A 22,576-nucleotide genomic window follows, 5' to 3' on the forward strand; every position below is an offset into this window, starting at 1 on the left:
ATGCTTATAATTTGTGGTTTTATAATGCAGGAGACATCTACATTTTCAAAAAAGAGATGATACCACAGGAGTCAGGAGGAAGAAGTTTTCAAACACATTCATTCTACATATGTTCCTCGTAAGTTTTAAAAAGTGACCTTGCAGATGTTGTTAGGAAAGACATCTGCATTAAAGTAAAAAACCATTTGCCTGAAGTTGAAACCATGTGTGGGATACTTTAACCTTAAGCATCCTGAACATCAGTACTAAGCTAAGAGTTTTTTCCAGTTCCCATTATGAAGCTTTTTGAAATTTGTTTTACCCTTGAAACACATCCCGAAGAATTTGTATTTCAAATTCTCTCAGATGGAATAGTTGCATGTGTTGTACTTCAATGACTTAGCTTTATCAGAACAACAAAAGTAATAGCCTCAACTTCATGTTCAGTATTGTATTTGGCACAAGTCTTCAGACTATTGTGAAAATTATTGTTGATAATCATCATAATAATATGGTCAAGACAGCTATGAGGAATGAGAAAAGAATGCTCATTGAGTTAAAGCATCTCTGTTCTCCTGGTGCTTGGACTTTAAAACATCATGGGAAAGGCCCTTGCTAGGCAAGAAATTGCTCACTAAATTCTAAGGTTAATTATTAGAAGCTTCACAAGGAAGGGCACCCATTCAGTCTGACTTTAGGCTACAATCCTAGACTCTGTGTGTATGCTTCTTGATGCAGAAAAGTTAGCTACTCACATAACATTTCACGAACCAGAATCTAGTAGCTAACAGAAAATTAAATTATTTTTCTTCTGAATTGCAACATTCCTACTCTCTGGGTAAATTAAAGTATCAGGTATAGTTAGTACCTTATTGAAGCATAAAACTAACTACAGAGCTTTAACAGGGAGATTTTTCCATGGTACAAAGAGAGTCATGGGTCAAATGTATGGTTTTGCTTTAGAAAGACTCCCTCTTAAGTGACAAATATTCCTAAATATGGTCAAATACTTTGCCTTTTCCCCACCAGCAGTGCATTTTTAGGCTTAATGATTTCTATAATGTTCAAAGGAATGTTCAACAGTGGCATGCAATTTTCAGGGAACGGGGAAAAAATGAAAAAAAAAAAAAGAAAACAGTCCTATTATTTCACTCTACTACAGTATGATGATAGCATCATTGTGCATATATCTCCACTGGAACTGAATTGCCAGCAGAAGCAGTAGGATCTTCATGACTAGCTGTATAATCTGGCCTACAGTCAAGCTGCCAACTTTTGTATTAATTCACAATTCTCTAGCTACACAAAATCTTTCTATCATATATAAACAGTTATTATCCTGTTTGTCTGTACTGGCAATAAGGAACACATCCAGAAGTTAAAAAATAAGGTAATAATGTTTTCATGTACTAAAGCACTTACCAGGGTCTGATTCTGCATTTCCATATCAATTTTTGTGTTGCTGTTTTTCTTGTGGTTTCCTTGAGAGCTGATAGAGTTGCTGTGAAGAGAGGAGCCCTGGGAGCTGCCCTTCGACACACTCCTGTAGGAAACATTATTTGATCCACTTTCTGTCTGCTGAGCTGCTTTCTTATCAACTCTGCAGGTAGAGAGTGATTCCTCTGATAAATTACATTGCCCTTCTTCAATCACTCTACTTTTCCATTCCTTTAATGTTTAAAGTAACCTCTCTGTATCTTTCTGTCTCTAGACCTTTGAGTGATAAATGTTTCTAACTAGCCTTGATCAAATCTGTCACTTGCAATTTCAGGTAGTATATCAATTTAGTCTTTCACATATAATGATTTATATTATATTTGGGACTGCTGTGGGGCAAACGTGAAAACACAGTATAACAGTTGCTAAGCTCTTCTGTGACCAAAGGTTGTGGTAGCTAGAAATGTAATTAATTCTGACTAGTTACCAAATATATGTTTGCTGGTTACAATACATGAAGATGGAATACATTAAAACATGTACCTAATTATCCTCTATCTTTACACACCATCTGCCTAGATTCTTGATTTCTGGAATCATTTGAATTTCTACCAACTTGGATCTAACTTGCCATTCTTTAATTTCAAAGGCCATTGGTTTGGTTAACAAAGTAACGTGAACAAAATTATCACCTCATCATTAATGTTTTTCCCCATACAGATTAAAGTCCTGATAGCATACCTACTGATTACTACTACGCATTCTTAGCCTAAAAGGAACATACATTGAACTTAGCATCTGAGCATCTGTAAAGCTACAGTCTACAACAACACATCCCAGATTGTGTTAGAGTTTTACCTGTTTAAAAGCTCTTTCATAAAACTGTCTTTTGCTGAGTATGTAGCTGTGGTGGAACCTTTGACTTGTTCACACTCAATCTCACCAGGTGTGTCTTGTGAAGGTTTCATAATTTTGCTCTCCATGACATCAGCTAAAATGTCACCATTGTCTGTTTTCCTGTTAATTTCATTTTCTATTACACAGTGTTGTTCAGTTTTCTTTTTTTCTTTTCTTCTCTCTAATTTTGCCTGCTTAATTCCAAATCCTGAAACTTTTGCATCTTTTTTTTCTACCTTTGTTTTAGGAACATCAGTTTTCCTGCTACTCAGTGCTGGGAGCTTACTCTTCCGAAAGCCAAACCAACTAGCTATAGAGGGTCCAGTCTTTTGCTTAGTCTCTGCAGTGGGAGATTTGATTTGTCCCTGACCCTTTTGCACATTTTCTTGGATGCATAACATGACTTTCTCCTCTATTGTAGGTTGTAGAGCCGGTGAACTCAAAACATTGGTAACGTTCTCAGAGGCTTCTGCTAACTTTAAAGACATTTGCTGTCTTCGCGACTTTGTTGCTTCCAGTTTATGAGGACACTTTATTCCATCCAAGCTTTGAAATGATGAAATTTGTTTGGAAGATACAGTAGCTGATGCTTCTAACTCCAATTCTGCTGGCAGAACACTTTTTTTACTTAAAACTTCGTGTTTAAAACTTTCAGTGCTTTTCTCACTCTGGACAGATAGACTGTGCACATCTTTCTGACAAAATGGTTTGTTTCCATCACATTTTGAAGTGTTGTGAAACAAGTCTACTTTTGAAGATGATCTGAAGGGCAGTTTGCTTGGGCTTCCATGCTGACTATTGCAACTACTCATATTTCCAAGAGAACCTTGTCTAGGATAAGAATTTTCTGTGGTTTTAGGAGTATATGAAACAGTCTCTGGTGTCACTGTTGACCCAGGAATGGCCTTGATTTGAAGTCCTTCCATGGCTGAGTTCTGCCTTGTTAGAGAATTTCCTCTATCAGAAGTGTTTGTAATAATCTGAGTCCGTACTTTTCCAAGACCTTCTGTCACAGGGGCAGATGGCTTTTCCCCTGTATGAATGCTAAAACTCTGACTACGAGCTTTTGCTCCGTTCATGCCCAGAGCTGGTTTCAAGTGTGACTTGTTGCTAGAAGAAACAGATCTCTTAACTAATTTGTTTTCTAATCCATCTACTCTGTCTACCATCAAGTTGCAGTTTTCATGTGAATGAGGTGATGCTGTATCCATACCAAGTCCCACAGTAAAATTATTTTTTACTTCAGTATCAGACTTAGAGTCTTTTAATTCAGCCTCTGTTGCACCTCTGGTGGTTACACACATAGATTCATTTTGCTTGTACTTACTTGAACTCACATTACTTTTGGAAGCTGCATTTATACTGTCTTTTTCCTGCTTCCCTGGTACAGTAGAGCTCTTTCGGAGAAGTTGGGGAGATTTGACAAATAATTTCAGTCCTACAGGCAGACGGGTTTTCATTCCTTTCTCATTAGAGTTTTGGGTAGCATGTGCAGTGTCACTACCATGAAACAGTGTTGACAACGCGGAATTGTTTACCTGAGATAGTAAAGGCTCACTTGTGCTTGTTGTATGACATTGAGGAGTTGCGGGGAGAATGTTTGGCATCTTTTGTGTCTGATCCACTCCACTGTCACTGGGAGTATCTTTTTTGCTGGAATATGCATCTTGTGAAGAAGTTTTTTCCAATGACGGACAACCTAGAGAAAAGGACCTGGCTGTTTGAAAATCTGTGTTGGAAAATTCACGATTCCTGTGGAGACCCAGCTGATTAGGGTTTTTTGGGCAGACTTGCTTTGTGGAAACTTTGGAAAGTACTTGGCATGCACTATGGGGTTGCTGAGATATGCACTTATTTTGCATAATTGCTTCTGCATTTTCTTGAAGGTAAGATAATTCAATTTTGGCCCCAGAAGATACATTTTTTGCTTGCATTTCATGACTAGATTGATTGTGAAAGCCAGAGCTCACAGTTCCTTTTAATGGTGATGATTTCAGTATGTTTTTTGCTGTTTCACTGGGACCAGCTCCTCCTAACTTTACTGCTACAGGTGGTGAAGGAGCGTAATTAGGCCGAATCAACAGGGATGTTGACCTGCCTGGAGGAAGGGGTGGGGACGGTGATCGGGCTTCTACAGTTGCTAAATCACAATGAAAGTCTCTGGTTGGAGGTTCTCCATAGTCACTGGGCTCTATAAGGTGCTGAGGCAACAGCGGTGATGCTGGACTCTGACTCTTTGGATACTTTGACGTGTCACCTCTGCCTGGACGTTTCAAGCTCGGCAGGGGGTGGGCAGGGGTCTTTGGAACCTGAAAGTCGACTTTTGAGTCAAAATTACGAGGTGGACTTTGTGCCTTTTTGAATTTTGAAAGCTTTACAGGTGGCAGAGCAGGTGATTTTTCAAGGGTTGCAGGGCCCACTGGTTGAGCTACAGGGGTCTCCTCGCTCTCCATCACTGCAGTTTTTTGTGGAGAAAATTTACCTCTGCTGGGTATTTTAGTCAAGTTTGGCTTTTGACTGATTCCTGCATGCACAGTGGAACTTGAATTGGCCTTGTATGATATATCATACACTGGCTTAACTAGTTTTTGTCGTGGAGTATTTTGCAGTGTGACTCTTCCACAATATGAAGATTCACTGCAGGTCATGGGGACAACTGTATTTTTATTCCCAGTATTATCTTCAAGAGTCTGTTTCTCGGTTTCATCTTCAGGTCTCTCTAAAGCAGTGTAGTTTCTAGCATTAGTTCCTGTTTGCAAATCAGTTATTCCCTGAGGTATAAGTTCAGTATATTCTGCACTGGACCTAGTTTGTGGCTGGTTGATTGAAATTTCATTTCTTGTTACAGTGACAACTCCAGTTTGATGTGAGCTGAATTCAATAGGCTCACCATCCTCAGCATCAAATATTACAGTAATGCACTCTTCAGAAGAGGTCTTTTTTATAACCTTTTGCTGTTTAATGAAATTACATGTCTTTGGCCTCATGTCTGAGTAAGCAGATATCTGTTTTTCCTCTTTGTCAGTAGATACAAACTTAGAATTCTCCGTGACTTTGAGCATGTCAGAGGTCTTTGTGTACTTCTCAGTAAAAGGACTTGCTAATAAATCTGATGGACTTTTCTCATCACTGCTTTCTATATGCAATTCATCCAAGACTTCATTGTCATCAGTATCTGAAAGCTGAAAATTAAGGTCCTTCCAGCCTATATTAGCATGGCTTTGATTTAACTGTAACTCAGGCAGCTTTGCTCTGGTGCACGATTTCACTTCTGCCTGAAATCCACTGACAAAGCTAGTCAATTTTTCAGGTCTTTCCTTTGAATTAAAATACGAACTTCTTTCTGGTAAATGTTTTCTGTTAGGATCCCAGTCAAAGAGACTGTCAGATATGCTGTGAGTTAATTTGTTACAATAGGTCCTGCAGTCTTTGCTTGGTACTTCCTGCAGCAACAGTAAGGATGAAGAGTCGTCGTCTGCATCATCATGCGAATCTGAATCATAAGAGAAAGTTTTGTTATGTTCAATGCAAATACTTCCTATTTCCATTGGCTTACAATGAGTCTGTTCATTATGGCTGCCACATTTAACTCCAGGGGAATATATTCCTTCATTAGAGTTCATGCAATCTCTGTAACCCCATTTTGATATTACTGAAGGTGATTCAAGTAATATTTTTTGCTTCTGTAATTTCTTCAGCCCTTCTAAGATATGGTTTTCCTTGATACGAGTTGGAGGTAGATCATCTGCAGGACTTGAGAGGTTGCTTGGGAGCGAAGAACCAATGCTTATTCTTTTATCCCAGCTCACGGATGACTGTTAAAACAAAATAAAACTCACATATTACTCAAAAGTGCTGTTAATAAAAAGTGTTACCGTTTTAGTGAGAGATTTAAGAGTTGCATAGGGCATTACATTTCATCCATTGCTATTAATAGCAATGTTCTTTTTCAATAAAGGATTTTCTAGTGGTGTGAAGGCTGCAGTGCATTTAAAACCTGTAGGAAGAACAACATGAATGGAAGGATTAAGATAAAGAAGAAGAACAATTTGGATTGTGAAAGACAGAATAAATGTCAGAATAAATGAGGAAACTGTGAGCAAATTGGAGTGATAAAGGAATTGTTAAAAAAAAAATTAAAAGGGGGGAGAGCGAGAGGGAGGGAGACATCAGGGAGAGAACCCTTACTGAGTTTAGTGACAACTGTTTTAAATATAACAGAGAGAAGAAAGTGGAAAAAATTTCTGAAATAGGCAGCTTTTCAATTAATCTTGTTTCAGATGAATTTAAGCTAGTAAATGAAGACAATTAATTTGATTTACCCTTTTGCTGCATGTCTTTCCATCATTCCAAGTGTAGGAGGAACCACTGGAATATTCACTGCAAGCACTTGAGAGGGAGAGTTCACTGCTACTGCAGCTGCTCCGGGGATACAGGCGGCTAGGACCTGTCATATTTAATTGACTCCGGCATTTCAAGACAGGTATACTGGTTTTCACATTCTGCTGGCATTCCTAAAATATGAGAAGAAATAGAAATATCTTACGGGTGGAAAAAGATCATTTAACTTTCCCTTGATTAAGAAGGACAAAGAAAAAGCAAGTAAGCTACTTACACCTTCCTGTTACGCCATTAGCATCTGGTGAATTTAATACAGAGAACTAAATTAAAAATTGCTAACATTTTCATTTGTCAGGGGAAAAATCCACAATCCTCCATATTTTCTTCCTTATTCTTGAACCAGTATTCTGCTCTTCTTTTGCTAAAGATTATTCTGAGTCTATCTGAATTATGCTTTGTACATAAGCAGCGTGCTCCAGTAAGATACAGAAAACAAAGTTATAAGAATACAAGTACATCTTGACAACTGCATTATAGCCCTACAACGTAACAGATGAGGCTGTACACCCTGGACAAGGTAAATTAATTTAGTATCCCAACCAGAATGTCCACTGAGAATGGAATCTCTCCATTACAGTCTAATTTTGGTTTCCTATCTAGTTCAAAGCTTTGTCTAAGAAACTCTCTGACGTAGGACAATCCATCTTTGTGTCGCTCGCAGACAGCTGAAGCCTCTTGCTTATGCAATTTATTGACACTTTATGGCTGCCTTTAGTACTTGTGTAGTTATCACCCCTCTCCAAATGCAATTTCAGCTGACTGTGACTAAGTGCCAGCTTTGAGGAAGAGAGTAATGAAGAGCAGATAGCACTTTAGGTAAAATATTAAACCTCTGTAGGAGTATCTAGGATGCCTTTAATTTGTTTTCAAACTAATACTCTTGTGCCTAACAGTGTTGGAGCTTCTTTAATGTTAAGTGCCTGCACCATTCTGTTATGCTATTCTCCAGTTTCCTTACAGAATCAGATATCTTTTTAATTACCAGGAACACCAGACAGAGTGACACGACTCTGTTTCATAAAACTTTGCTTTGAATTTCATTAAGGCAAGCTCCAACAATATTTATTGATTTTTGTACATAGATATACCCCAAATTAATTTTGCTTGGATGAAGATTTTACCTTTATATTCAGGAAGACACAAGAAATCTAAAGTTATTGGATCCACAAAACAATTATCAAAACTGTATATGCAGTAGACACAGCTTCTTCATGCGAATCTCTGGAAAAATGCTCAGTTTGTAGGCACTTCTCATACACTAACATGTTTGTTGGCCTTCTGCTAATTTCTTCCATTTATTCCCCCATGTCCTCCCATTTACTACTACTAGGGTTGAACCTTTTTTCAGTTAAACAGGAGAGAGCAGAATTTTTACTGCTGAGGAGTTCATCAGTACAGCTGTTCATTGCTCAACTGACATAATAACATTCTGTTTTTGACAAACGTAACTACAGGGCAAATCATTATTTTCTGTCACAGGCAAAACCTATGAATGGGAAAATCATTTAGAGGTAGCAAGAGCACATTTCACCTCTGGGAGTTATTGGTACATGTTCTCCTAGGAAGTCAAATGGATGCAGGAGGAATAGCTTTAAATCCACTGGCTCTGGGAAGAATACATCTTTTGGCATCACAGGCAGGCTGATGCCTGTGTTCTTGGCTCTGAAACAGACTTTCTCGCTTTGTTGAGACAAATTACTCTTTATTTCTGACATTGTGGCTCCCACAGGAGACCCTCTCTCATCAGCCTCCTCAGCTATGACGACGTCGCTCCCTGTAAGGTTGACTGTATAGAGGCCAATGGCAGCATCTGCTTGTTCTGGCTATTTCGTTGCTTTTCAGCTGTGGCATTGGGAAAACATGTCATGTCAAATTTCTGCCCTTTTTGCTAGGCTATGTCCCAGTCATTACATTGTTTAAGGGAAGGATGACTGTAAAATCCTTTCCTATAAGAATCTCCTGTAGGAGAGAAGAGGACATCACAGCATACTGACAAGTACTGCCTTCCTTTCCTGTCATCTTCAGCTAGTCTGAGAGCCCTTCCATCCCCTCGCTTTGTTTCCTTTGCACTTAAAGAGAGGGGAAAGGCATTTGGTCCTACACTTTTAGCAATGAAAAATAGGCAGATATCTAAGCAAAGCAAAAGAACAGTATATTACTGTAATCCTTATTGTTTAAGAGATGAGAAAATGTGCAAAAAATATCATGCCGTTACAGATTCTGAAGTCTATCTACCCAATTTCTAGATTGCATTCAGATCACTAAAGAGAGAGTGGAATTTTCTCCTGTGATTTGCCTTTATTCTCTAAATTATCCAAGAAAGTAGTTTGAATAGTATGTTTATGATGCATTAATTAAATATATTTAACTTGCATATGGGTCTATTAAGTGACATGGTGAAATTTTAATTTTTTGTAATCATGACTCTTAAGTAAGTCATTACCTTTAATGAAATTAGAGTAAAAAGGCCTGAACGTAGTATTACAATTTAAATACATAATTTTCACTAGAAATCACAGAAAATTGAAAGAATCAGACTATTAAATACAGAAAATTCTATATTTGAAAAACCTAACCTGAAGACTTAATTACATATAATGCAAAGGATTGTTAGCATTTTTGTGAACCTTTGAAACAATGCCTTTTCATTAAAGTATGTATTACAAAGGAGATTACATTTTTTGTTGACACTACTATACTTCAAGATCAAAGGCACAGGTTCAATATTCTGTTCTTGTCCTCTTTGCTTCCCTCTATCTTTATGTGACTTTTGTTTTTTAAGCTACTTTTCTTTTTGACAATGAAACATGAAAGCCACAGTGGCTAACGTTTTGCCAAATAAGCACAAAGCTAACCCCATCTGAAAAAAAAAAAAATGCAGAGCCCATGAATTTTTAAAAGTTCATACATAATATATCATAAAAGTAGGACGAATAATACAGTGTATGGGCTTTAATAAAAAGCTCCTTGACCATTTCTCAGAGATTCTGAGATGTAATCAATACCCAAAAAGGTATATTGGGGACATTGCTAAGATTTACGCTTTTTCGCACAGAGTGACACTATCTGCTTACTATATCAACTGAGGACACAATATTGAATTTCAGAGAACAGAAGGAAGAAGAAGTATTGTTATCTGCCTCAACAGTGTTTCAATTCAGAGATCAGCTTTATGGCTCATGCCTGACATGAGACTTCAGAGGCAAAAGGGAGGGTTCCTGAGGGGTACAAGGACAGCACAAAAACTCACGTGAGTCTGAGCATCAGCAGTTCGAGATTGCATCAGGCTTCTGTTTCGTTCTACTTCTGAAAGCAAATCCCCAGATGAGAGGTCTAAGATGCGTGAATGGAGTTTCTGGGGGGGCAGAAGGGAGTGAGCAAAGCATAAGCATTTGTCAAGTATGCAGCAGATCAGCATTTTTAAAATTCCAAACTCTGCTGTTAAATTTCAAGGGAAATGAAGACCCCGAGGTAAAAAAGGATTTGTTCTAATTTGAAATGTTGCTCTTTGTTCTTACTTTGTCCAAGATTTCCTGTCTGCAGAACAGATCATTCTTCATCCAAAACAAACTCTACTTTTTCTTCTAGTCACTGTTTTGCAACTTATCATTACTTCACACGCAACAATGACAAATGAACACGAGTCCCACCATTATCCATAGAGTTTGACAGGTTTCAGGAAAAAAGCATAAAAATGAACTACAAAATTAACATTTATAAATCCATCAACATGTTAATGTTGTTTTATTTACGAGCTGTTACACCTTGAGTGAATGATTGCAGAAGTGACCCTATTTTTTAAACAGCATTGATCTGCTGAAGGCCTCCTTTGCACACATTTTAACTCAAAGTCATTAATGTCATCTGTTAGGAACAATTAATGTGAATAGAAAATAATTGCATCAGGGAACTAGGGACTCAGAGGATTTTGTGCATTAATATTCACATGCTGTTCGATTATATACACAGTTCTTTTTTCAGTTTTGCTTGGAAGGATGGCTAAGCTTGTGCCTTTTTCTCCATGTTCACCTGTACACTAATTACAAAGGCTTTCAGTGTGCATTAAGCCTGATTTGTTTTAATTGCAGTTTCAATAAAATCCATGATTTATGTGAATGCCTTGGCCGATGACTTCAAAAGAAGAAATATCTGCAGCCTTGTCAGTCATTGGACCAACATATCATGCAACAGGCAGTATGGATCTGACTCTCAGTCCATTGAAATCAATGAAAAAGGACTTAAAAAAAAACCCAAACAAAAGGACTTTGGATCAGGGTCTGTTCATTCTCCTATTAATTCTCCAGCCTTGCAATCTGAGAGACCACAGCTACTCCCTCCTCAGCACCGGGGCACTCAGCTTGGAGGAAGAAATGGTGCAGCCCCTGCCAGGGCGCTTTGCCAGGGGCACCCTGTGAAGGATGCAGCAAACCATGGAGACTTGTTGAGGCTGCATGAGTGGCCCATCACCCTGTCCATCCAAAAAGCCTGGTCAAAGAGGGAAAAAGAATCTGTAGCCACAAAAGCCCCTCCACACTGTGCAGTAGTAGTAACGGCAAGACAGTTCTTTGCAGGCCCCTGAAACATCAGTCATGCAGTATCTTATGCCCAGCTACTCCCCAGCCCCCTTGCTTGGTACCCACTGCAGAAATTCATCTGCTAGAGAGCAAAGCAGGCAGCCATTCCTACAGCCTCTTATCTGCATGCTGTGCTTCAGGCATCTATTCCAGACAATCTAGCTATTTTTAAAAAAACTGCTCATTATAAATTTGGGAGTAATTTCTCAAGAGCTACATATTCACCCAGGATTCTTCAGGAGGTACTATCTGTTGCAGACAGATTATGGAAAATATTTTCAATGATCAATATTTTCTATAAACATATTTTGTCCAATATATTGCTGAACAGAATAAAATGCTACAAGCACTCAGTATCCGAGATACTTTTCATTATAAATATTAACTACGTATAGACTATGTGCTTTTTAACATCTGTGATGCCTATCACCTAATTATTCAGTGTGCACCTTTTAAAGTTACTAGAGTTACTGTCAGGTGTTCGTTCAAGATTTACGCTTCAGGTAAAATGCCTTCCCAAACTCACAGATTTACTGACTTCGTACACGTGTTGTTCTTGACAATAATTCCAACTGCATTGTTGAACCACCAGAGAATTCCACTGTTTTCAGAACCAGGAGTCACTGACGTTATGAACAAGTGGTGTACTGGCTTTTTGCAGAGGAATTAATTACTTTCTCCAGTGAAACCAGTCACCTGATTTTTGCTTCCAGAGATATTTTAGTGGAAGTTACTATAGCCAGATCTGCACATTACAGATGATGACGGGGGACATCTGTGATGGATGAACATTTATACTTGAACATTTATTTTCCCAGAAAAAAGTATCCTAGAAATAGTGCTGTAGGAGTTTTATAGCTGTAAAACTGTCTTCCCATTTTTCCATCAAAGCTTTTTAAATACTGCATTACTTAATTGGTAACATATATGCACCTCAATAAGGGAAACTAAATATACCCCTATAATGTCATCCAATGGAATTTTGTGTGCTGCTGTTATTGTCCATATCAGACATAAAAGCAGAGATCAGCCCATTTGGAACAGGCAAAAACCGGAAACAGTTTTTTGGCCAGCGGTAAGATGTAGCCCAGCAGAGCACACTGTAAACGGCTCGGAGTTACAGGGGTCCCTCCACACTGGCTCAGTGACCAGAAGGACTGGGCAGCACATGGGTCGTGCTGTGTTTGAATCATCTTTGCCAGCATTAAACTCTGTGGCTCTATAAAACTATAATAACCAAGGTGAATCAGCAGACTAAAATGATTAACAAAGAAGGAAAGTGTGTTCTCAAGATGTATAATGTGATTATATTTCCGTATCAAACAAGAGATCACCACATTGGGAATATTCACACACACACATATGCAAATAAACTAACAGACACAGGGCCAGCATAACGAAGTTTGAGATCATTAATTAAATATAGTCACACAGCACTGAAGCAAGTAATCCAATTACAAAAGAAAAATGATAAGAAAATTGTTTTTTTATTTATTTTTTCTTTTTCTGTCTCCATTTTCTAATTAAAAAAATGGGAAAACCTACTGTTTTTTAAAAAAACTCATTAACGATCCATTTAAAATCAAGTAACAGATTGTGCTAGCTACGTATCTTGATTCTGACTTCTTCTCAGATACGCAAAATATACTGTGTCCTTTATGGTTATATTCTGATGACAGTCACATAACTAGATCAAGGAGTTACTGTGGTCTTGAAAATTGTACAATATTAAAATCACTGTTGATACTATCATGATGCAATGCAACAAAAGATAGACCACAGCACAGAATGAATTCCACAGAAAAGACCACATCAGTTTAAATGAATACTTAAATATGAAACTGAGGAGTTACAACTATAAATCCACGTCACCTGCCCCATTTATTGGTGCCCTATATAATGATAAGGGGAAACTGGGCAACATTTGTACACGGTGGGGAACGTTGGCCCCCCTGAACACAGGAAACCATCAGGAGCATTGGACTGCAGAACAGAAAACCCTTAGGGAAGTGAATACAGCATGGGCTGGGCCAGCCTGCTTGGAAATTACCCTGTACTGAGTACTGCTGGGGCAGCTGTGAACGAAGAAGTTCGTAGCATCTTAGCTAGACTGGACCCACGTCCCTGCAGAAAGCAGGTGCTGAGAGGTACAGAGGCCAGGGCCGAGGAGAAAGTGCCTCTCTACGGCTGCCTGTGAGCAGCAGCAGAAAAGCTCCTCCTTCACCTGTGAGATGGGTGTAGGAAAGGCCGTGCCCTTTGTGGCTCAATGTCAAGATTAACTCCCATAACCCCCATGAAAAACAAAACCAAAGTAATTGATAATTTAGGTGGAAACCCATTATATCAAGTGCAATAGGAAATACAATTATCTGGCAGGCAGATAACCAATCCATCAAATAGTAGGCCAGTTCCCCCTCCCCCCAGCAGCATCCTTATTAAGGCTTTCTAGGAAGATAAAAGAAGGCTACTACCTGCTGGCATGAGGCAATATTACAGAGAGACTCCCCTAACTATTGTGCCTCTTGACTGTATCTGTGCAGAATATCTATCAGTTCCCATCTCCTTTTTGAAACGTCTAATGGCCTGCAGCATTGCCAGAACAATTTTCAATGAATTATGCCAAACTGTACACGGCTCTCCAATATTGGATGAGTTAATTGCTATTAAATCAATTGGCTTTGCTTTTCTCACAGGAGCCAAAGTCCATCATTCACAAGAAAGAAATTCTCTCTCTAGGTTCTAAGGAGACATTTTCATCCTGGCGCTCCGTGCCAGAGCTGTAAATGTTTGGTACGTGTGGCCTCCTCCCATCTTTGCTGTTATCTGAGGCCTCACAAACCTGAACAGGCATACTCAGGACTGCTCTCCTATATAACCCGACCATTGTAATTGGACTGGCAGGGAATACCTTTTCTGCAGCCTTCACACCACTCATTTTTAATAATTCTCGGCACAAAGAAGATTCCACTCAAGTCCACAGTCAGCAACATCACCGCTCCAATTCTACCCCTGTGGTACTAAATGAGTTAAGTCTCAATAACTCCCCAAAAATGTGCAAAAAAATGCACAACACAAGAAGAGTGCTGATATGGTGATCTCTTTATAGGTGTGACAGAGGGTCATGAAAGACAAGAGCTCTTTCTAGCTGACTTTTTTTCACAATCATCTGACCTGTCTCACTTTCCTGTTCCCTTGTTCATCTTTAACTGTCATATCCATCAGAAGCAGAGTGCAGTTATGAATTAATCACATGTAGGATGAGCTTTAGTTTCAAAGGTCTTACAGAAATAGTAATGTATACTACATTTCCATTACACCACAGAAGACAGCAGACCAAAGAAAGAAAAAAAATATGGTTAGGTCTGCAATTTACATACTATTAGTTTATGCAGCAATATAATCTTTCATTAAACTAAATCTTGATTTTTTTAGTCCTTAGATACATTGCAGAGGGGATGTTAAGCTGGAGATGAGAGAACATCCTTCACCTATTCCATCAGAATTTACCTAGATAAAGAACACACACTATTCAAAGTATGAACTGTGAACTTCTCATACACTAAATACTCTGAAATAAAGAAGAAAGTATAGTCAAGGAAAAAATAATCAAACCTCTGAAAGTAGAAATAGATTTTGCCTCTAGACAAATCAGAGTTTGTAATATATATGCTTTTGACATATGGTAATTCCGCTCTCTAAAGAAAGCAGAACAAGTGGTTGTCAACAGAAAACAGCCAAATATGAAGCAAAAGTGAAAGCTGCAAAAAGATGCTTCCATTTTATTTAATTCTAATAATCACTAACATAGGAAATGTACTTGCAGTTGTATACTGTGCACATACAGAATTGCCTGATGTTTTATTGTATATAATTCATGTTGTGAAAATAAAGTTATAATCATTTTTTCAGCTCTTGGAAGTTACATATTTTATAGAAAATTCAGAATTATGTCCTACTTTCCTACTATTCACTTCCTATAAACAAAACTTCACGGCCGTCACTGTTTAACTTCGTAGTAAATGAAAATTATTCTTTCCATCTTCACAGTTTATAATGGCAATAGCAATTGTCATACTAAGCACTTTCCACCAGTTAACCAGTTTGGTTAGGAACATGCCTTCATCTTTCCAGCTGCTTATTGCATGTGAAGAAAGGCAGCTTCCCAGTAGAGTTCTTGTGCATGGTATATGCCATTCAGGATTCCTTTTTGTCACTATATCCCTTAAGGTAATTTCAAGAACATTTCACTGTGGAAATAGCTGTGCTTTTTTCCCTCTAATTCTCTAATAATTTGCTTTGCAATCATCATTTATCCTAACAGTGTGAAGTTACTGCTGACTTTGGCTATTTCTTACAAATATTCTAGACTAACATGAAGTCCAGCAGTCTGGTGGTTCACCTGTAGAATACAGTGTGTCTTTAAGAAGCCTTCCTGTCCTTTTTACCACTTTTCAGCATTGCCTTTACATGAAATAAGGTCTCCTATGCACAATCTTATTTTTGTATTTCTGCCCAGATATAAAGAGTTAATAATGTGATTTTTTTTTTTTTTGTGCCAGTTCTGGGAATAAAACATGGCCTTATCTCATAAACTACACAGGAACATCCATACAGGTGTATGTCTCTAGATTTTCACAAGTGTGTTAAAAGAGACCAAGCTCTAAATGATGAGAAAATAAGAAAAGAACTTTTATTCCGGGGGGCGGGGGGGGGGGAGGAAGTTTAACATTTTCAAAGGAAGAAACACTAGGTTCAGATACTAACTTTTCTTGTGCTCAGCGTTAGGGTAGTGTTCTGAGTCCATGTTCATATTCACTGGTAGTAACACGACAGCTCAACAATTCTTCTGGATTTGTATGTTTTGTTTATAAAGTTTGTTACATGCTTACAGGTTTGACTATATGAGATTATTTTGCAACTAATATTTTCACTTGTGCCTACAGCACCCATGACCAATCAATCTGTGCCTGTGCACTTCCTCAGGCACAAAAATTTTGCATCAAGCAGCCAGGGAAAAGAAAACGGCAAAGTATCAGTGAAGCATAGGAGCAAACAGAGGCTCACCACAGCTCTCTTCTGGCCCTATTCTTTTGCTGCAGAACATCCCCTAGAGAAAGTGAATAAAGCTCTGCAATATGGGCAACAGGAGTTAGTCACAGAAGACATCTAGGAGAACATGCAATATGCCGTCAACTTGTCAAGTAAGTGCCTTCTCCTACTCTTGGGCCATGTTTAACGATGGGATTTAACCCCACAGGATTGGGGCTAAAATTGGAGTGAGAAACTAACAGTCTTTGACCATTTAAAATACTCCTCCCTTACCCAACATAATTATGTGCTCATCACTTTCTAGACCTCTAGAAGCTACTAATACACATCTGTGCAGGCAAGAACATATAACTTCTGATTGTAAAGCGAATGCATCACACTAAGCTATTTTTTCTAGTTCTCTGTTGCTACAGGCACCATTTCCAACAGACCAAGCTGTTAATATAGATACTTGGTAGTTGGCAAAAGAGTGTAACATGAAACATTATACAGCTCATTCTGGAACAGGCAAAGCAACTCAGAAGTCTTATACCCCATTGCATTTAGTACGAACATGTATGTTGTCTTTCATATTTAATACTATGTTCTTTCTTCAGGTCTGTCTGACAGGTTAACTAAAATTAGTTTGCCCTATATGTTGCTGCTACGGTTCTCAAGAACTGCATCGCAGGAGCCTTACCACTACAGATGGTTGTATTTATTTTTGGTGGGAGGAGGTTGTTAATACACAATAAGGGAACCCCAGGATATCTCTTACAGTGGTATGAGCAAGGAGCTGGAGACTGTTATTTATTGGTCTTACCTACAGCTGTGTAAAGCACAGGAAACAATCACAAACATGCAGTATTGCTCAGTGGTAATAGAAGGAAGAGTGATACATAAAACGAATATTAAAGGATTAACTGTAAAACATATTTCAGTAAGCTAAATCAGCTCTTAGTAGAAAAAAAGGAAGTTTCCAGCTATTCCAGAAATTTCAAGTCAAGTGGATTTGAATTTTCCATTAATCTCATAAAAATACTTCCACAAAAGTTCTGATTTTACATTTTCCATTTGTTTTTGTTGTTTTTTCCCTCCTATTAGGCTGACTTTGCTAAAAACCCTAGAAGTCTGGTGATACAGAAGATGCTAGACTTTAAATTCAAACCCAGTATTAATAATGGATTGTCAGTTTTGCTGGCAAATTCTCCAGGCGAGTTTACTGCGACTTAACTGACAACATCCAAGACAAAGTACAAGGGTATGATATTACAAACATTTGTATGGAAGATTAGGGTGCTAAAACTACATCAGAAAATCCTGTTAACAAGGCAAATCCAGCACAAAAAAGAAAACCAAGGTTCCATTCTCATCTGCTTCATATTTTCTAGGCTTGCTGCTCTCTGTTATTATCGAGCCATCCAGAGATGGCAAAAACCAGTGAACTAGATTCCAAAATAACTCAGAAGGTTGGGAACTTATATTCTAGGGTATAAATTGCGAAGCATTAAGCAGACATTTGATGCATAAACATAAATAACAGAATCATTCTGTATTCTTCAGAGAGTTGACAACATTAATGTAAGCCTAAAATTACTCCTGTTTCAAATCCCTTAGTTTTATTAATTTTTATAAACTGCTTTAAATAAAAGTTACATTGAAAGACACAAAGTAATCCTCTCTGATCCTAGTTTTCATTTTAAAACTCTATCAGTGTTTCCAAGCTCTAGGACTCCAAAGTGTTAGTTCTCATTTTAATAGCACTACAGTAGGAGTCTGTAAATATTGCAGTAATAATAAAATAAGCTAATTTAATTTCTTAGGAAAATGTATGTATAAAGTTCCCTGTGGTTTGTAATTACTGTAAAGTCAACAGTTTACATCAATGATCCAGTAATCAGCTAGTCAGAATGTAAATAATTAATGAAATAAATGTTTTCAATGAGCTTGCTCATGGAAGACTCCTTGGAGTATGGTAAAACAGCGGTTTTGTGAGAAAAGTATTGTAGAAGAGTCGAGCCTCTTATTCAGTATATATTTGTATTTTGTTTCTTATTTTGTAAATACCTTTCTATTCATCTAATACTAATTAATATGTTAATTCCACTTTGCTAAATGAGTGCCAACATCACATGGGTGCTATGAATTATGGGAACATCAAAGAGCGAAAGGCAGAATCCTGCACATCCTGACACCTTCTCTTGTTACATTGCTCACAAACAAACCCATTTTTTCTTAACATTTCAGCATGGTCAGAATCAGTCTAGGGAACAACTGTATACTGAACTCCTGTGACAAGGAAGAACTATACCATTAATCATTTATGGCATGCCCTACACATGCTATCTATGCTTTAGCGGTAAAAAGCAGGGCTGCTTTTTATTATTTCACTGTATTTAAGAAATGCTTTAACACGAAAACACAGATGAAAAGTACTCATGTTTCAGTCTCACATACAACAGGCATTGCATTATCAATCATTATCTGATTAAATGCTACTCACTAATTTCAATACGCTGCTAAATTGCTGATACTATGACAGTCAGTGATATTCATGGTAGCACAACATAATTTTGGTCTTTGTCTTTGTGATTCCTACAGTTTAAAATTCATTTTCACATTCACTTTCTGACTATGCCCCAAAATCATCTAAAGGAATTAGGCAGACCTCAGTATGATCTTGTTATTGACATTTATGTTGATCGATGTTGACTCTTACAGAATTGGAATCTACAGATCAATTCCCTTATTAGATTCGTTCTCAGCGCTGCCATGATCATTTTATCACAGAAGCTGCTGCCATCAAATGCTGCTTTATCACTTTATAATGGGATAAGCTGAAGCCTTCCTCTAGCATAGAGTTGGAAATGAAAACTGTCTGAGCTCTAAATGTTTCTTTCACAGATTTTCAAAAATATCCTTATTAACTTCATATGTCTATTTTAAAAGCTACTTTAAACTCAATTTACCTAAGAAGTAATAATTTTTGCCCACAAGAAAATTCCAGTTCTCAGGGTGGTAAAAATAAAAGGCTAACACTGGAGATTTCCCTGGATCTATTAATCAATTTCTTCCTGCTGAGTCTACAAGTCAGATGATAGAAAATATGAGGCTAAGAATGAAGACAGGACAGAAAAAACAAAATGGTCTCAGGAATGGTAAGTAGCATTATGTAAACACACAAACACACATGTAAACACTCGAAAAGCACACAGAACAAACACATACACAAGGTTTGTTGCAAGTGTTTTATGTGGTTTTGAAAATATGCAGGCCCATGGCATTTTTCTAAGAGTGGTGTTACAGGTCCTGTTGAGAGAGGAGTTCATCACATTAATTTAAATCTCCGATAAAATAAATTAGCTTTTTTATTGCCAGGTTGAACTACGGGGCTATGATTGTTATGTATTGCTACAATCTAAGTCTTAATGGCATTTTAGCCCTGTGGTGGTCAAACAGAAACCATTTCAAACCTTCTAAAGGCTATTAAAACATGTGCAGATGTCTGGAAAATTAATACTATTATCTAACTCTAACCTTTTGCCTGTAGGAGGAAAAGGAGAGAGAAGGCTCAGGGAAGATGTTTTAGATCAATACATGGCAACCGAGGAGGGTAAGCACTGTTTCACATGGAAGTTCACTGGCTGTGAACAGGTGATTCAAGTGAGCAGATTCATCCTTATTTGGATTTCATTGAAATCATTCATTTACTCAGAAAAATAATTTAAGAGACATGAGCATCATTTTTACAATCCTTCCTCACTGCTGTTTCCCAAGGTCCAGCAAGCTAGACACTGGAGAGGTTCATTCATTTAAATGACAAGAGCACGAATTTGTCAAGGTTATTGTTGAACAAGCCATATTTTCCTTGCCTCGGTATTATGCATTTAAAAGGCTTCTCTATCCCTCCACCCTCTTTTTTCTTTTTTTTTTTTTTTTTAGTGTAATATTGTTGAAATGTCAGTTGGACTGAGAGGAGTTTAAAAGTAGGAGGAAGATTTCAAGAAATACTTTTATCATTAGTTTAAGGCTTTTATATACATATTTTCTCTCCACATCTAATGCATTGTTTTTGGCTCTGACAGAATAATTTCAAATAAGGCGAGGCTTTTTAAGAAGGTTTTCTTGAATACCTGGATACAACTTACTTTATTCTACCCTCTTTCCTCAAAGCACTTACTTGAGGTATGGTTTAGAAAGAGTAAGTGGGCAGATTCCCAGCTGGCAAAAATTACTGGCTCCACTTCTTGTACTGAAATGAAAAGAATTTCTGCCAGGTCAGGATTTGTCCCATAGACTTCCCAAACTCTTGCTGCTTTTCAGAAATAAAGCTTCTGGAGGGTCACAAGGTGCATGTTTTGTGGTGTTCTTGAAAGTCTCAAAACTGACCACAAGATCTCCAAATGGCAGTTCAAGTTCATTGAATCATAGAATAATAGAATCATAGAATGGTTTGGGTTGGAAGGGACCTTAATGATCATCTAGTTCCAACGCCCCTGCCATGGGCAGGGACACCTTCCACCAGACCAGGTTGCTCAAAGCCCCATCCAACCTGGCCTGGAACACTGCCAGGGATGGGGCATCCACAGCCTCTCTGGGCAGCCTGTTCCAGTGCCTCACCACCCTCACAGTGGAGAACTTCTTCCTTACATCTAATCTAAATCTACCTTCTTTCCGTATAAAACCATTATGCCTTGTTCTATCACTACACATCCTTGTAAAAAGTTCTGTAACATTTATTGTGATATACAAAAATCATAGGGCTTGTGTGCAGGACAGAGTACAATCTGTAGACCTGATGATCTGAATAAGCATCTCAAATCCTGGCTTCAGACCTCTGTAATTCCACCGACCTACTCCAGTGCGGTGAGAAACCGCAGAAGGATCTCACAATCAGCCTGGCCATGCAAGCCAGGAAATCTTAGTAACGCTGCAACACAGGTGAGGTGGGAGAGCAACTGCTGGTACCAACAAGGAGGGAGCACCACACTGGACGATATGAGGATACAGACCTGCACTGCCCATGTTCATCTGCACCTTGCTCCTATTGCTGTAGCCAGGAGGAATCCCGGGAAATGGAAAATGAGAAATGTCAGCCATTGCTCCTGGGCCAAACTGTGCTCTTGCAAGGGAAGGTACAGTGCCCGCTAAGCACTATTTAGGACCTGGACCGACCTTGGGAGTGCTAGGTCCTGGCATGCGATGAGGTCGAAGAGTCCCCTCTCCCACCCTGCAGCCAGTACCAGAGGCAGCCTGTCCCCAGGCTCAGGCCAGCTGTGAGCTTTACCTCTAGCATAGATGGCTGATAGGTGCAAACTTTTGGCAGCTGTCTGTGCGCAGAAGAAGTGGTGCCAACGTTTGATTAGGAATCTGTGCCCTTGTGAATTGACCATTTTTTCACAGTAGATAAAAGCAGGGCTTAGGAGGTATTATAATAGGAATTTCAAAAGGGGTCAGCTCCCAGTTTGGCACCAAATAAGTAGCCAGATTTTTAGAAGAGCTCAGCACAATGTCTGAACACCTGAAAGTCTGGTCCCGTGTGCATGAAGGACCTAAAGACCTAAATTAAAGGTTAATTCCATTTGTTATTCCCCCGTGAACTGGTGAAGACTGGTAACAGAGCTGAGAGTACCCATATTTCTAATTATTGTCGAGATCTCCTAAGGACCACTTAGTGGAATAAATTTAAGTGAGTCTCTAAAATACAGTGCTAATCTCCGATTCATGTTCACACTTGCAGTACCTATAATCCATAATAATTGTGCCTAGACCTGTGCCTGTGCCTGTGCCTCTATCTACTGTACAGGAAAAGTAAACAAGGCTTGTTTAGAGAAAAAAAATTGTGTTAATAGTAAGTAATAGGAAACTCAAAAAAAAAAAAAGATGGAGCATTTCTGCTTTTAAAATATGACTGAATATAAAAATTTAGGATCAAAACACTACAAAATTAAGTAGTTCATCTCTGAAACTGTATACCAGAATGATGAACAAGAGTGGGTGTATATTTGGGATTTTTAAAGCACTGATCTTAATTCAAGATGCCATTACTTTGGCAGTCTGGTTTCCATACTTCTAATGCAGTTAGATGGAGTTTAATTCATAATGTTGAAGATGCCCTTGTAATGCGCACAGGACACAGACAAATCACTGCTCCTCCCTGCACCCAGTCATCGGTTAGTGACTAATGAAACACGGCTTGCTCACATCCAGAGGAAGAAATGAGCATGAATGCAATCTAAAAATGCTAAAAATACAGAAAG

The 22,576-nt window shown here is 38.3% G+C and overlaps 1 protein-coding gene across 8 annotated transcripts in view; it reads right to left on the reverse strand.

Annotated features, from left to right (window-relative positions):
- NCKAP5 (NCK associated protein 5) overlaps positions 1–22,576 on the reverse strand; it is a 394,562-nt gene that overhangs the window by 57,584 nt on the left and 314,402 nt on the right. For 6 of the 8 annotated variants that reach the window (XM_075028890.1, XM_075028891.1, XM_075028889.1 and 3 more), the window contains 4 exons: positions 9,965–10,069; positions 6,636–6,827; positions 2,275–6,128; positions 1,402–1,579 (listed from right to left, as the gene is read on the reverse strand). In XM_075028890.1, coding sequence (XP_074884991.1) covers positions 1,402–1,579; positions 2,275–6,128; positions 6,636–6,827; positions 9,965–10,069 — 4,329 coding nt within the window. The remainder of the gene's footprint in view (positions 1–1,401; positions 1,580–2,274; positions 6,129–6,635; positions 6,828–9,964; positions 10,070–22,576) is intronic. The other 2 variants (XM_075028892.1, XM_075028897.1) reach the window with 1 other exon arrangement.

This window comes from Buteo buteo, chromosome 5 (assembly GCF_964188355.1).
Source record: "Buteo buteo chromosome 5, bButBut1.hap1.1, whole genome shotgun sequence".
Classification (NCBI taxonomy): domain Eukaryota; kingdom Metazoa; phylum Chordata; class Aves; order Accipitriformes; family Accipitridae; genus Buteo; species Buteo buteo.